This window comes from Chelonoidis abingdonii, chromosome 11, assembly GCF_003597395.2.
Source record: "Chelonoidis abingdonii isolate Lonesome George chromosome 11, CheloAbing_2.0, whole genome shotgun sequence".
NCBI classification, from domain to species: Eukaryota; Metazoa; Chordata; order Testudines; family Testudinidae; genus Chelonoidis; species Chelonoidis abingdonii.
In genome coordinates this window covers 48,688,337-48,704,347 of record NC_133779.1, presented here as the reverse complement: position 1 = coordinate 48,704,347, position 16,011 = coordinate 48,688,337, and the positions used below count along the sequence as shown (strand labels likewise).

At 51.7% G+C, this 16,011-nt stretch overlaps 1 protein-coding gene across 1 annotated transcript in view; it reads right to left on the bottom strand.

Annotated features, from left to right (window-relative positions):
- ARHGEF2 (Rho/Rac guanine nucleotide exchange factor 2) overlaps window positions 1-16,011 on the bottom strand; it is a 116,299-nt gene that overhangs the window by 81,015 nt on the left and 19,273 nt on the right. Inside the window, exon 6 of the mRNA XM_032792158.2 lies at window positions 6,419-6,548. Coding sequence (XP_032648049.1) covers window positions 6,419-6,548 — 130 coding nt within the window. The remainder of the gene's footprint in view (window positions 1-6,418; window positions 6,549-16,011) is intronic.

The window sequence follows — 16,011 nt, the reverse complement described above, 5'->3', positions numbered from 1 at the left end:
CTTGGGCTGGGATCCTGTCTCTTTAAATAAAGGAGAGGCCAGGTTTCATCTGCTTCTTAACAGCCAGATCCAAAGTGTCCTGCTGTCAATGGAAGCACTCAGTGGGCATCAGATCGGGTCATGAAAGAGGATCTTTGAACTGCCTTAAGAGCAGCCATAGCATGTGATAAATCACTTCCCAGGAAGTTCTGTCCAGGCCCAGCCCTAGCCATTAAAACAGCATTCTAACTGCTGGGACAATGTGTTTGTCTTTGTTTTCATTAGCCAGTGAAATATTCAAACCAGGCCAGCACTGATTCTGTGTAACGCTCATGAGCAGTTCGGCGGGTTTATTTTTAAAATACACGCACAATTCTGATTTTAGAACATGAGTCACATCTAAAAATAGTAGAGGTTGAAGAAAAGGGGACACTGGAGCAGTGTTTGGGCGGAAGAGCGCTTCCAAACCTTTCGCAAAGTGACACACAAACTGCCTGCTGCGTTTGCTTTGCCCACTGCTAGAGGACAGCTGCCTCTGGGGTGGAACATGACTACTGTTTAGCAGCTCACAGCAACAGTGTGCAGGGATCACTCAGCTAGCATGCAACTGCAGCCACCTCCAGGGGGGAACAACGTAGCTCTGTAGTAGCTCAAAGCAATGCTACACAGCAACTCACCCACCAGCATGGAAATACAGCCACCTATGGGCTGGAACACGTCAGCTGTATCATAGCTCACAGTTCTACTGCACAGGGATTGCTCACTCAAAGAAATGCTACCACCTCTGTGGCGGAACACAGCAGCTGTTTAGTAGCTCACAGCAACTAACTCAGCATGGAAATGCAGCCATCTCTGGCGTGGAGCACTGCTGCTATTGAATGGATACACAGCAACTCGGCAGAACCATTTAGGGCACAAGGTAAAGAAGAGTCCCGTACTCAGCTGAAACTGCATGGGGAATTGAAGGACGCAAAATGTGAACGCCCCCAAGGGACAGTGGCAAGGATTTCAGGGTAAACACTCAGGCAAAAAAGTGCCAGAGGATTGTGAAGAACCAGAAATAGGTTCTGTTCCACCTCTCCTCCACACGACGCTGGCTGTTGCAGCAACACTCACAGCTCAGTTCATGGAGAGAGCTCTTCCTGGAGAATCACCACCTCCTTACGCCCTCCACAGCCCAGAACACAGAGCCTATTTCACAGGCTGCCTGTTGCAGGAGGACTTGGGGAAATCCATGCAATGTAGCGTGGTAGAAAAGGCTTTTTCTGGTCCTTATTGGGGAAGCTAGCTCCCAACTGAAGCTGGGCAGCTAAGAAATGAGAAAGCCAGGTGACACGCAGCTATAGTAAAATCCCTTGCTCTGGAATGGCCAACTGCATTACAACACGTATCCTGATGTGCCAGGGCCAGCACCGGAGAGGCCCAACTGGATCGCTCAGCCAGGGCCCATCTCCCATCCCAGAAACACCGAGCAGCTGGGCTCAATTAGTGGCTGGGTCGGGGAGCAGAGAGACGTCCGCGCCGTGCCACTTTGAAGGCGATTCAAACCCACAGGCGGGCGGCCCCGTTGAAACTTATAGCTGGAGTGCAGCACTGGGAGAGACAAAAATACCCTGCGGGAGCAGAGATCTGGGCATGTAACAGCCAGGCCACATTTATTCGCCACCTGGGAAGCTGGCAGCACCCCAGGGCCCAGGAGGTAATGTGAAGGTGGGAGCCAGGAGGTGACGGGGTGGGAATGTGAGGGCAAGAAGGCTTCCAGCGCCCCTCCCCCCACCTTCCACTTTGACCTCACAACGGCAGAGAGCTCCCCCTACACCAGGCAATCTCCTTGGCTCAGGATTTCACTCTGGCCCCTCGTCTCTTTCCACATTGCAAAGTAGGGTACTGGGGAGTTGTACGGGGCTTTGCAAGTCCACTGCCGCTTGGGAGCTGGGGCAGTTTGGTCAGCCCGACCCCCCATTTTACAGATGGGAAAGCTCAGGCTTGGAGACGAACAGACATGATGGAATCAGTGTCAAAAGCAAGGTCTGACCTCAGGAGTTCTTGGGCCCCAGTCCTGTGCTCAGGCCATTAGGGTAAATTACTCTGCACATGTGTGTCACTTGCAGACAATCCCACTAGCTGCACAGCTAGGAACCTAGCAGCATCTCCCCATGGTGCTGCAATTCATGGCCAGGGATTTAGTCCTGCTAGGAAGTTTGAGGCTATTCCCAGCCATCTAAGAGCAGCTTTTATTGTCTCCTCCTCTTTAGCTGTTGCATTGGGTAAGGATTTCCTGGAACACAGATCACACGCAGGGGCTCAAGCAAAGAGAGCTAATGGCAGAAATGGAGACCTGAACTGGGGACCTCAGATCCCGATATGGGTTCAGGCCCGAATTCACAGCTCGAATCTTTCTTTAGGGTGAGTCAGAGTCGAATTCTCCAGCCAGCAGGGCAATTTGGACTGGGATTTCCATATCTCCCCCATGTCAGGATCAAAGGTTGAGGGTCAACCCCTAAAAGAGGCACAAAGTTACAGGCCATAAAATTACCCTGCCCCTTTTAAAACACAAGGCTGCATAGTCTAGCACAGAGGTCGGCAACCTTTCAGAAGTGCTGTGCCAAGTCTTCATTTATTCACTCTGATTTAAGGTTTCATGTGCCAGTCATACATGTTAATGTTTTTGAAGGTCTCTTTCTATAAGTCTATAATATATAACTAAACTATTGTTGTATGTAAAGTAAATACGGTTTTTAAAATGTTTAAGAAGCTTCATTTAAAATTAAATTAAAATGCAGAGTCCCCCAGGCAGTGTGAGTGCCACTGAAATCAGCTTGCGTGCCGTCTTCGGCACCCATGCCATCGATTGCCTACCCCTGGTCTAGCAACTGGAACACTGGGCCAGCAATTAGCAGAGCCGGGTTTTAGTCCAGGCTCTGACCCTGGCCTGCTGGGTGACCTCGGCAAGTCACTTCCCCGCCCCGTGCCTCAGTTTCCCCATCTATAAAGCAGAGATTAGCTCTCTCTTGCTTTGGAAAGTGCTTTGAGATCCCTGGATGAAAGCCTCAAAGTACGAAGCATGATTGAGCTTTCTCATGAAGACCCCTGTGTTGATGATGTCGGTTCTAAAGGTTTAGTATTTGGGGGAGAAGGGCCAGTGGGGAAGGGAAGAGTTCAGGCTCTCAGTTTAAGCACGGCCCTGTTTTGCTAGGCAGACAGAACGCCTGATGCAATTGTTACATGAAGCCCTGTGTGTCCTGCCGGTTTGGCAAAGAACGTCTAAACAGATTATTTTCTCCCGCCTGGCTGGAGATCGCTTTAAAGTTGGACAGAAACGTCCGGTTCCTGACTACGGCCCTGCGACCACAATCCCAGACTTCCTGGAGAGGGAAGGGGGAGAGGCTAAGGAACTGACACCTTCTTCCCTGAAATGAGAGGCTCAGTCGCATAACTACTCAAAAGAAAATTTATGAAAGCAACTTTCCCGGGGGCTCCTGACCCATGTCCCGAGTCTGATCCCTTCTAAGCAAAACAAACTAGCAGCCGCAGGGCAGTTCAAACCTTGTTCTCTAGCCACTTCTTGGGCTCCAGAAAGCACTTTGGATCCAAACTGGCTGACACCAGCTTCCCTGGGGTTTTCTAGCCAGCCTCAAATCTCTCTCTTGCTCATCTCTAATGCTTCCTTTGTACCACTGGCCTCCCGCTAACTGCGCACACAAGCAAAAGCTAGGCAGGAGGTATCACCTGCTGGTTAGCACAGCTGTGGCTGCCAGAACTCCTGGGTTCTCCACGCAGTCTCTCTGCCACCAGCTTGCAGAGCGACCTCAAGCAAATCCTTTCCAGCCCCACTGCTCGGTCTCTGGAAAGCAGGCAGGGGACTTAGCTCAATCGTGTCTGTAGGGCACTTTGAGATCCTCCGATCAAAGATGCTCCCACTGGCCTGCTGGGTGACCTCTGGCATCCCCCCCTACTCCCGCTTTCCCCTCCCACCCTTTGTCTGGGGCCGGGACTTTCTCTCCCCGTGTGTCCGTACAGCACAAGGAGGCCCCACTCTCAGATAGGGCTCCCCGGGCACAGAGAGGTTTTCATTCCATTTCCCATCTTCCTCCCTGCCTCTCATGATTAATAAGCAACAGCAAAACACACAGGAGACAGTTTAAATGGCTACAACCTCCTGGTGCCCCATGACTCAAGCATCAAGCGATGGCCTGGATCATCTTAGGCTGAGGGTGGGGGCAGGAGGGAACAGGTCTGGAAACAGCTGTTGAATGGAGCGAACAAACAGGACCAAGCCAGCCTCTGAAGCAGAGCAGAGGCATTCCCTCGCCCTCCCTCTCCTTCCTCCACACTGGGGAGCCAAGAGGTGAAAGTTGCCAGCCGTTCAAAAAGGGGGATGAGCAAGGCTGTATTTCTGGGCTGGCTGGTAGCGCTGTTAACAGCTGGCTGCTCATCCGCCTCGCCCCTGAACGGAGAGGAAGGATTACATTGGGGAGGCTGGTCGGAATTAATGGTTTCTGCAGCTCCAGAGCGGCGGGTTCACAGCCCTGCTTCCCCTCAGCGTCTGGGGGCAGGATTCATTCCTACGGGCCCCCAGCCAGCAGCAGGGCCGAAGGTGGTGTGCTGGGTGCAGCAGCCGAGAGTACAGCAGAACCAGCTGCTCCAGCACTGTGCACCCCTCACTGAAGGTAGCCAGACTGAAGTGCCCTAGGGACCCCGAGAGCAGTCAGGGCTACTCCAACTAGCTCCAGGATTGTGGAAGTTTCGAGCCCCTTCTACTGGGCTCTGCACTGGTGAATTCAGCCCCATATCTGTGCCACGCATGGGATCAGGTCAGAGAGGTCCCTGCCCCACCCCCCAATCTCTAGAGGGATGCTTTGGAGGAAGCTGAGGGGGGAACCCATAATGCACCTGGGCAAGCATGCAGAGCTGCACCTGTTCTTCGCCGCAGCACTCTGCTCTGCAAGGTCTGTGCCCGGGGGCTACGGAGCCAGAGCTCTGCAAAAGAGCCTAAGAGGGGTTTAACCCAGCTGCCTAATCCACGCTCATCAGGAGGAGCGAGGCTGCACCCTGCAGATACTATCGAGAGAAAAGCAACGTTTCCTGTTGTTTGCCCGGCCCCGGAGAGGAAGGGCGAGACAAGCCAGCGTGAAAATCTGCAGTGTGCTGAATGGGCGAGTGTGCGTGTGGCACCACTGCCCTCCAGTGGAGGGAATCGGCACAGCCCAGCTATGTGTCATGAGCCCTGTATTGCTGATGGCGATTCCCCGTTAGCTCAGGTCAGAAGGGGCCAACTAGCTGCTTCCTGGGGGCTGCCAGGCAATCCTAAATAATGGCTCTCAGCACTCACATGAGGCTAGTCACGTGTGCCTCTCAAAAGCATTTTACAAAGGTGGGTAAATAACATTAGCCCCCTGGCACAGGACACTGAGGCATGAGAGAGCAGGACCATCACTAGGCCAAGGAGGCTGGGACAGAACCCAAGAGTCCTGAGCTCAGTGTACTCACTAATGGCTGCTAGTGCACAACTCTCCTGGGAGAATCTGTTGCCTGTGCCCATCTCCTGGAAAGCAGTGGCAGGAGACTTTGAAACACATGCTCCAAGACCTGAACCTGATTAAAGAAAGCCAGGGTGGGCAAGGCAGAGCGGTGCACACATGCTTGCTAGAGAAACTAACCCTTCCTGCTCCACCGCCTTGCCGTTCCTTTATGAGGCAGGAAAAGGTTTTCACTTCCTCGACCACGCGGCACTACTTTGCGGGTACACCAGGTTTTGAGGAACCAAGAGGCTGAGCAGACAGCCTGACGAAGGGGAATTCCAGGGTATGGCAGAACGGGAGGGTGAGTTACATCCCAATGGAGCTTCCTTCCAGGGCAGCGGATGGATCACAGGGAATTTGTCACCACTATGTCACTGATTCAAATCCAGCCTGGATCAAAAGCACCGGAGTGGTGAGCCAAACATCTCAAAGAAAATGCCACTTACTGAGCTGTCAGGCACCCTGGGAAGAGAGGTTTCCCACAGGTCCCGTCGTCTTCCTTAGCTGATGGGGTCCCAGCATCAGCAGGCGTGAGCATCCCCCCCACCCCCCCGCACTCTAACCTTTAGACAACACTTCCCTCCCAGAGCTGGGAAGAGAACCAAGAAGTCCCGACACCCACTCACATGCTCTAACCAGCAGAACCCCAATCCCCAGCCAGAACTGGGAAGAGAACCCAGGAGTCCTGTCATCTGCTCAAATGCTCTCACCCTTAGACAAGACTTCCTTCCCACAGCTGGGAAGAGAACCCAGGAGTCCTGACATCCACTCACATGTGTCAACCACAAAACAACACCCCCCCTCCAAAGCTGGGAAGAGAACCCAGGAGTTCTTGATCACAAGCTCCAACCAGGAGCCCCCAGGCTCCCCCCCCAACCAGTCCCTGGCCGGGTCACAAACCAAACGGTCCCTCCTACCTTCGACTTGCCCGTCATCTTCATGAAGAAGCTCAGGGTTCGTCCTAGAGGGCTCCCCTCCTGGCGCTGGTTCTCCTGGTCTCCGGCCTCCCCGGCAGCATCCAACTGTCCACAGCTCCCGGCATTAAAGCTGCAGGGGAAGGGGGATTAAAAAAAACAACAACCCCACAGGCGCTAAAGACAAACAATCCCCCTGTTTTCTTCTTGTTGTTTAACGGCCAGGAAATAGGGAGGGGCCAGTGCCCTGAGCAGCCCCAGAGACACCCAGGGCGGCTGCTGCAATCCCCAGCTGGGCGAAGCGCACACAGAGCCCTCTGTTTGCTTAGACAGCCTTAGAGCTTGGGCTGGGCAACTGGGTTTGTAGCCCCAACCCTTTTGCACAGGAAGGAAATTGAGGGCGAGGGAGGGGGGATTTCACACACCCCTGAGCTCAGGCGCTCAGAAGCCCCGGTGATAGCAGCTTATAACCCGCTTGATCCAGAGAGATGGGACACAAACTAGTCTGCACAAATCAACCCAAAGTGGGGGCCAGCGGGGAGAACTACAGGTAAATTCCTCCCATCGTCCCCCCTCCGGCCGATCCCGCTGTCCTGACGTTGAGCTTGGGCGCCCTTCGACGAGACCTGCCATGAGTCACTGCGCCTGCTGCAGGAACCAGGGTGGGAACCTGCTGGGTGTACCACGAGGGGAAGGATGGACTTGTGGTTAAGGGACTGCCCAGGATATCTGGGTTCTAATCCCAGCCCTGCCACTAGCCTCCTGGGTGACCTTGGGGCAAGTCGCTTGCCTGTCTCTGCACAGAAATTTCAGCCCTGAGGCTCTGTCAAAAGCTAGCGCATCCCTTGCTGTCACCGCCATCAGGAATGCAGACTCTTAGCACTAGGGTTGCGGAAAGGGCCATCCCCGGTAAAGGAATGGATGCCGCTCCAGCAGGGTCCATTTCCTGCATTAGCATCACGGGGGATCCCTCATTCTGGGTCTTTCACCACAGGTGGAGGCCCTCACTCAGGCCTTGGCAGGGTGAGGCGTGCTCCAGAAGTCAGCCCCCAGGGACTACAAATATGTTACACACACACAAAGCGAGGACAGGAGAAGGTCCCAAGCACAGACCTGATTCCAAAGCCAAGAGATGCAGAGCGATAAGAAAGCACCCTCCCCCACTCTCCTGGGACAGGCTCTGGTCTGGGCTGACCAAAGGGAAGGCGGAGAGAAAAAGAGTCCCATCCGCAGAGTAAAATGGACACAGATCTAGGCCAGGTTCGCATGCCACATACTCCAGCCACACAGCTTCCAGTTACCCTTCCTACACCCAGCACCCTGCAGGCAGCCAGCGAGAGATCGGCCTATATCAAAGCCAGGGGAGAAGCACCGCTCAGGAATCCCAGCCCTGAAATAACAAAGCGCCCAGCTGGCTGGTCCCCCCCAGTGAAGACGGGAATGGGCTGTGACAGGCGATGGATGGAGATTATGGTAATCCTCTCTCAGCAGGGCAGCGTGGGGTGGGGGGAGACCTGGACATCTGCAGCCTGGCAGGGTGGGAGGGTGCGGGAGCCTGGCAGAGGATCGCAGTCAAAGACACCAACTGAGCCCAAGGGCCTAGAGGTGAGATGATGGTGTGAGAGTCCAGCTGCCTGGCAGCTACAGCCACTTTATTTCATGCTGGGCCGGGTCTCCCACTCAGAACGAAGGTCCTCCCCCTTTGGGAGCAGCTGTGAAACCAGCTGGAGGATCTCAGCCCAACCCCTAGCAGGACTGGGGTCCACGGTAGCAGGACCTACCCACCTACTAGAGGACATGGGCTCAGGGCAGGCAACATCTCCAGGTATGGCCGGCACAGGGCACAACAGGGCCCTGCTCGGGCTGGGGTCTTGTGCTTTCCCTGGGGTTAAAGATTGCAACAGTGGGGTTCTTATTGCACCAGCCAAGCAGAGGGGCTGTTCTGGGGAGGAAGGAGCCAGAGCTGTGGGGTGAGGGTGGAAGTGCTGCTTATAGGATAGGGAGCTGCTTACCCCAAGCCTGTGGGGGAGGAGGAGCCCTCCGTGCTCTTAGCAGGGGGAGCTGCATTCTTGGCCTGGGCATCACTGTCTTACGGATACGAGGGGCCAGCAAGATTGGCAGGGCTGGGGCTTCCCCTGCCGCTGCAAGCCGGCACCTCTCACTGCCCCATCGCCCACTGAGAATACGGTGCCAGGGCCCTGAGCAAACACGGGCCAGGCTCCCAGGGGGCCAGCGCCGCGCACAAGGGCCTCTCTGTTTGCAAAGCCGGGTGGGGAATGAGCCTCAGCGCTAATTAACGGTGGTGAATTCTGAGCAATGCAGACCCATTAAGGGGAGGTCAATTAACACATCTGCGTGGCCACAAAGAGCTTGGAGGCATGCGGCACGCCCGCTGGCTGGAAAGGGGGCCACGTTCTCATTGCAAGTGCAGGGATAAATGGCAGCTGAAAGCTGGTTGGACAGGGGTGACCTGGTCACCCCACTCCTGGCTGCAATCGACAGGGACGGAGGGAATACAATGAGGCTGGTGCAAGCAGCGTGGGCTTGGCTGTCCAGGACAATTCAGCATCACCAACTCTGGCAGTATCGGGTGGGGTGTTTCTTAAAGGCCCCAGCTCCAAGAGTCATGGGATTAAGAAGGCGGAATTTCATACCCACATGGTCCACAGACCCCAATTTAAGGTTTTTCCTTGACCCTTTCCTGGATGGGAAGTCAGGGGGTCAGTGCTCTTGGAGGGAGTCAAGATTTCCAGGGTGCCTCCCCAGGGCACCACCCAGCCTTGTCTGCATTGAAAAGCTTTGCCAGTATAGCTACACAAGCAAACACCCTCCTGGACTGGATGCATTTATACCAGCAAAAAAGTGTTTTGCTGGTATCGCTGGTCCTGATTCGGGGAATGAAAAATTGACAATGGCAACAAAAGCACTTTTTAGGCAGCAGAACTGCATCTACACTAGGGCTTTTGAGATGCAGTTGTGTCATTAAACAATCACATCTTCTAACTGGTAAGCTGGTGAAACCTTTAAGCAGAGATCTGGCTGTAGAGAGACTTTCCCAACAGCAAGGGAAAGTTTCCAGCTAAATCAGACTCAACACATGAACCAAGTCACCTTTCACTTGTTCCCACCCACCTCACCAGTTTGCAATGATCAAAGGCTTTCTGCTCTCTTCCCAGCCCCGGCGCCTGTATCCCACCCTGCACTGAAGTCATAACGCCCCACACAAACCGCAGAGCTCGTTTCCCGGGCAACATGCTGGTGGCAGAATGATCTCAAATGGTGAAAGGGGACAGAGTCAGCGTGAGGTTGGGTTGTAAAAAGTTTTAAAATCTCTCAAAGAGATTACAGTCACCTAGAGATCACAACCAAGAGCAGGGCCCTATTGTGCTAGGAGCTGTACAAAGAATCATAGCGCTGTAGGGCTGGAAGGGACATCAAGAGGTCATCAAGTCCGGCTGGGCAGGACCAAGTAAATCCAGACCATCTCTGACATCCCCGTCCTTAAAACCTCCAATGAGGGGGATTCCACAACCTCCCTTGGCAGCCTGTTCCAGAGCCTAACTCCTCTGAGAGTTAGAAAGATTTTCCCTATATCTAAGCTAAACCTCACTAGCTGCAGATTAAGCCCATTGGTGCTTCTTCTATCTTCAGAGGACACGGAAAACAATTGATCACCGTCCTCTTTGTAATACCCCCTAACATATTTGAAGACAGTTTTCAGCTCTCCTCCGCCCCCCGCCTGTCTTCTCAAGACTCGACGTGCCCCTACCCACTAAAGGGGCCACATGGCTTGAACCATACTGGTGTGGTTGAGGTGGCACATGACTGTGTGTAGAAAAGAGTCAAGAGGGCACACAAGTTGTCATAGTAACTAGACAAGCGAAGAAATATTTTTCCCCATGTAAGATTGGGAAACTGAGACATAGATCCTCAGTCAGAGGTATTGAGGCTCCTAACTCCTATTGAAATCAATGGGATTTGGGGCACCCAAATACCTTTGAGGATCTGGGCCTAAGTGACTTACCTAAGGTCACAGAAGGAGACCAGACTTGAACTCCGGTCTCCTGAGTCTCAGTCCATTGCCTCAGCTACAGCCTAGATGTGAAATTGACCTTAAGTACAAATGAAACTGACTAGTCCCACTGAAGTCCAGCAGAAGTAAACTACCCGCCCCTATTTCTGCTGTTTAAGTCCAGTCTGGGTAGCTATATTCCAGACACCTTCCCCTGCAGTTTCAATTGAATATGGCCTACGTCTTCACTTCCTGTCCTAAACCCTGCCCATTCTAATAACCTGAGGTGCTGTTAGTAGCACAGAAACGTGTTGATTTAACTCACAGCTTTCACTGGACCCCTGGGAGTTCTGCCACAGGCCAGTAGGATTTCACCCATGATTTTTCACAAGGACTGGCCAGAATGAACCAATATTTTCCTTTTCAAGTCGTGAAGCTGCTCTTGGTGAGCAATGTACTGGCAGCCCATGGCTCCATTCTCATTCATTCATCTATCCCCTCCCACCAGCTCCAGCGACAGATCCCTGGTCGCTGGCTGCCCCGCCTGACACAGACACAAACAATGGAGGGCAGTGTGTGACAGGCGGTTCGGGAGACACTCAGGGAGATGGCGGGGTCTAATGGTCAGAGCGAGGGCCTCACAAATCCAAGCTTTGCATTCCCAGCCCTGAGAGTGGAGCCTGATAGTCAGAGGAACAGGACATGGCTTCTCTTTTCCAGCTCTGGGAGGGGATCCAGATCTAGTGTATAAGGAGCAGGTGGTGGGTTCTGTTCCCAGTTCTGCTACCTCTGGACTAGATACACTTCATGGGCTATGCTGGCTTCTAGCACCATAAACCCTGGCCATGGAACTCGTTGAGGGAGGAGCTTGTGGTGATTGAAAATCAATGCAACCTCCCTGTGCTCAAAAAGTAGGGGTTGAGGGGCAAGTCCAGCGCACATGAATACTCTGGCTGGGAACATAATCATCATCTCTCTGTTATGCATGGGAAACTGAGGCACGGAATGGGGAAGCAACTTACCCACCAAGCGGCAAATAGACAACAGAGTTGCAGGTTAAAGACAGAAAGGATCTCCTCCAACCGTGTGCAGGATCTAATCCTGACGCCGCGGCCTGGGCTCTCACCACTAGGCAATACTGGATAATGTCATAGTGATGAGATGAACAACGCTATCCGAATTAGCACAGGTGGTTGAAACTTTTTTGTCTACATTTCCCCCCTAAAAAAAAACCTAGAAACTTCCCTGAGAAAACCAATTTCATCCAGATTTTTTTTTTTTTTTAAAAAGCCCAAACCCACAAACCTGAACCTCCCCCCCCCACCTAGAAAAAGAGAAAAGACTCTTGATTTTTCTTGTAATGAAAACCCAAACAGGGGTGGGAAACAACCCTCCCTCCCCCCACTTCCATCAACTTATAAAAACAAAATGCATTTCTGAAACAGCTCTATCAACCATTCAGCTAGAGTCATCTACTCTAAGGACCTGAACAGCAGTATTGCCATCCAAAGCTTTCAAAATAATGAGCCAGTTCCCTCCGGCCCAACCCCCCCCCGACCAATTTTACATTAAAAATCCTGAAACTTTGAAAAGTAACAAATGTTGGGGTCTCTTTTCGTTTGCTTTCTGCCTTTTGAGCTTTTAGGGAGTCACATCTCCAAACTTTACAAGGGGGCTAGAAACTTACTTTAAAAAAAAAAAAAGAAAAAGAAAAGAAAAGAAAAGAAAGCAGAGGGTCTCCCATCACATGACCCCAGAAACTAGAGCTTTAAGGAAAAACCCCACTGAATAGCACAAGACTTGCAATAAAGCAGCCAGAAATGGCGATGCTGAAATATGTGAAGGCTGTGAACTGTGACAGACAGGCCAAGCGGCCGGGCCTGAGACCAGATCTGTAAAGGCATTTTGGTGCCTAGTGCGATTTTCAGTAGGTGCCTATCAGCATCTTCAAATCTTGACAAGTCTGGCGCCAATCTCCCAAGAATCTCAAACCCTTCCCTTACTACCTGTGACAGATACCTCCCTTTCCCCAGAAGCAGAGACCAGCAGTATCTGCAGATGCCAGGACACCCCATGAGGGCAGGCTTTGCCCAAGGCATAAATATGAATGAAACCTGTTAATAGCAGGCAGGTGGCCGCAGCTGATTGCCTGCCTGGGCCAGCCAGTGAATGAAGTAAGCCCCGATCCTGCCCTTTCAGCACAGCACAGGCTGGGTTTGTGACCACAACCGGAGAGCGATAGAACGGAAGCTTTCTCTCCAGCTTGGAGCATCGCTAAGGATTTTCTCAGAAGGCCCATCTCTGCCTCTGCCCGCGGGTCCTTCTCCTGCCAAAAGCAGCATTCAAGCCTCTTCTACACCCTTAGGTTGGAACAGGGCACCCAGAGGATTCAGGGGGCCTGGGGCAGGGCCAGGTCTTCGGCGGCAATTCAGCAGTGGGTCCCTCTTGGAGGGAAGGACTTGTCGCCTAATTGCCGCTGAAGAACGAAGCAGTGGCAGTAGAGCAGTCTAAGTGCCGCCGATCGCAACTCCGCCCCCCCCCTTTTCCCCCGCCGCTTGTGGCAGCGCTCCAAGGCTTCGGCAGCACTTCAGCAGCGGGTCCTTCACTCACTCCAAACGACCCACTGCCGAAGACCCACAGCGTGTGAAAGGCCTGCCGCGAACGTGCCACTGAAAACCTGGAGCGGCTCACGGGGCCCCTGTGGGGCCTGGAGCAAATTGCCCCACTTCTTTCCCCCCCTCCCCGCTGCCAGCCCTGGGTTGGAGCTAGTCTTCCTCTAGATGGCATATTTCCTCTCTGTCCCCCTTACTGAGCCCCCGTCACTCTGTGAAATGTTTATCCTCACAGCACCTCTGCGAGGCAGGAAGCCTGGTTATCTCCAGCGGGGAGCTGAGACATGCAGAGATGAAGGCCCAAAACCTCACAAGTATTTAGGCCAGAGGGGTCCAGGGGGCCATGGCTCCATCACTTTTTACTGGCCATTAAGGGTGAGCAATGGGGGTGGGGTGGGGGCTATTGGCAGAAAGGGGTGGCACTGGGGTGGGGCCTCAGGGGAAGTGGTAGCATGGGGGCAGGGTCTCAGGTGCCGGTGGGCCCCACTCACTTTTAGGGAGCTCCACTCCTGATTTAAGCCCCGCTAATTTCTGTTGAACTTAGACACCTAAATACTAGGGCGGTCGATAATCATGTGAGTTAACTGCGATCAAATTCAAAAAAACAAACTGCGATTAAAAAAATTAATTGCACTGTTAAACAATAGCATGCCAATTGAAATGTATTAAATATTTTTGGATGTTTTCCTACATTTTCAAATATATTGATTTGTTACAACACAGAATACAAAGTGTACAGTGCCCACTTCATATTTTTATTACAAATATTTGCACTGTAAAAATGCAAACAAAGGAATAGTATTTTTCAGTTCACCTCATACAAGTACTGTAGTGAAAGCTCTATCGTGAAAGTGTAACTTACAAATGTAGATTTTTTTTTTTGTTACATAACTGCACTCAAAAACAAAACAATGCAAAACTTCAGAGCCTCCAGGTCCACTCAGTCCTACTTCTTGTTCAGCCAATTGCTAAGACAAACAGGTCTGTTTATATTTGCAGGAGATACTGCTGCCTGCTTCTTATTTACAATGTCACCTGAAAGTGATAACAGGCGTTTTTATGGCACTTTTGTAACCAAAATTGCAAGGTATTTATATTCCAGATATGCTAAATATTCGTATGCCCCGTCATGCTTCGGCCACCATTCTAGAGGAAATGCTTCCATGCCGATGACACTCATTAAAAAAATAGTGCGTTAATTAAATTTGTGACTGAACTCCTTGGGGGAGAATTGTATGTCGCCTGCTCTGTTTTACTCGCGTTCTGCCATATATTTCATGTTCTAGCAGTCTCGGATGATGACCCAGCACATGTTGTTTGATTTACGAACACTGTCACTGCAGGTTTTACAAAATGCAAAGAAGGTACCAATATGAGATTTCTAAAGATAGCTACAGCACTCCACCCAAGGTTTAAGAATCTCAAGTGCCGTCAAAATCTGAGAGAGCCGAGGTGAGGAGCATGCTTTCAGAAGTCTTAAAAGAGCAACACTCTGATGCAGAAACTACAGAACCCCAACCACCAAAACAAAAACAAAAAATCAACCTTCTGCTGGTGGCATCTGACTCAGATAATGAAAATAAACATGCGTCAGTCCACTTTGCTTTAGACTGTTGTTGAGCAGAACCCGTTAATCAGCAAGGATGCATGTCCTCTGGAATGATGGATGAAGCATGAAGGGACATATGAATCTTTAGCGCATCTGCCACGTAAATATCTTAAGACACTGGTTACAACAATGCCACGTGAACACCTGAGCTCATTTTCAGGTGACACTGTAAACAAGAAATGGGCACCATTATCTCCTGCAAATGTAACCAAACTTGTTTGTCTGGACGATTGGCTAAACAAGAAGTAGGACTGAGTGGACTTGTAAGCTCTAAGGTTTGACATTGTTTTATTTTTGAATGCAGTTATTTTTTTGTACATCATTCGACATCTGTAAGTTCAACTTTCATGATAAAGAGCTTGCACTACAGTACTTGTATTAGATGAATTGAAAAATACTATTTATTTTGGTCTTTTACAGTGCAAATATTTGTATTCAAAAATATGAAGTGAGCACTGTACACTTTGTATTCTGTGTTGTAATTGAAATCAACATATTTGAAAATATAAAAACATCCAAAAATATTTAAATAAATGGTATTCTATTATTTAACAGTGCGATTAACTGTGATTAATCGCTTGACAGCCCTACTAAATACTTTTGAGGATCTGGCCTAAATGATTTGCCCAAGGTCAGGAACTGAACCTGGTTGCAGCCTCCTGGCCTGTCTCCCCCAGCCCAGGAAGGGCTGACCCCACACACTCAGACTCTACTCAGCCCCTTTCTGCGGGGCACAGTTTGATTCTTCAGACACCCGACTCATCAGGTAACAACTCCCACACTGTACAGATGCAGCTCTTCATCCAGCCCTCGGCACAAAACCCCGCCCACTTCCCACCGGAGACGCTCACTGGCTTTTAGGGTCACTTGATCAAGCCCAGCTGGGAAGTGGCTAATCAGTCGCAGGCGAGACTGTGCAGTGTATTGGAGTGGGCCTCCCAGACCGGATCCGCAGATGGGAAGCTCACGCTACTCCTCCAAAACCAGCCATGCTTTGAAGTTGTGGCTCAGCGTGGTGGCTGGGCTCTAGGACCCTGCGAGGTGGGAAGGCCCCAGAGCTTGGGCTGCAGCCTGAGCGTCTACACCACAATTAAACAGCCACTTGGGTCTCTGGCTGAGTCAGCTGGCAGCGGCGGGTGTCTAATTGCAGTGTAGCCGTAGCCTTAGCCAACTCACACAGAGGAGTCTGCGGCTGAGCAGGGAACTGAACCTACGCCTTCCCATTCCTCTTGGAGCGGTGTAGCAAACCCCAGCATGCTGGCTGGGCTCACACAGCAGTGAGAGCTGGGGCCCCAGGAGATTCTGGCGGCCTGACTCAGACGAGTTATTCAGGGTTTGCATCAGTCACATTCCACGAGCCGAC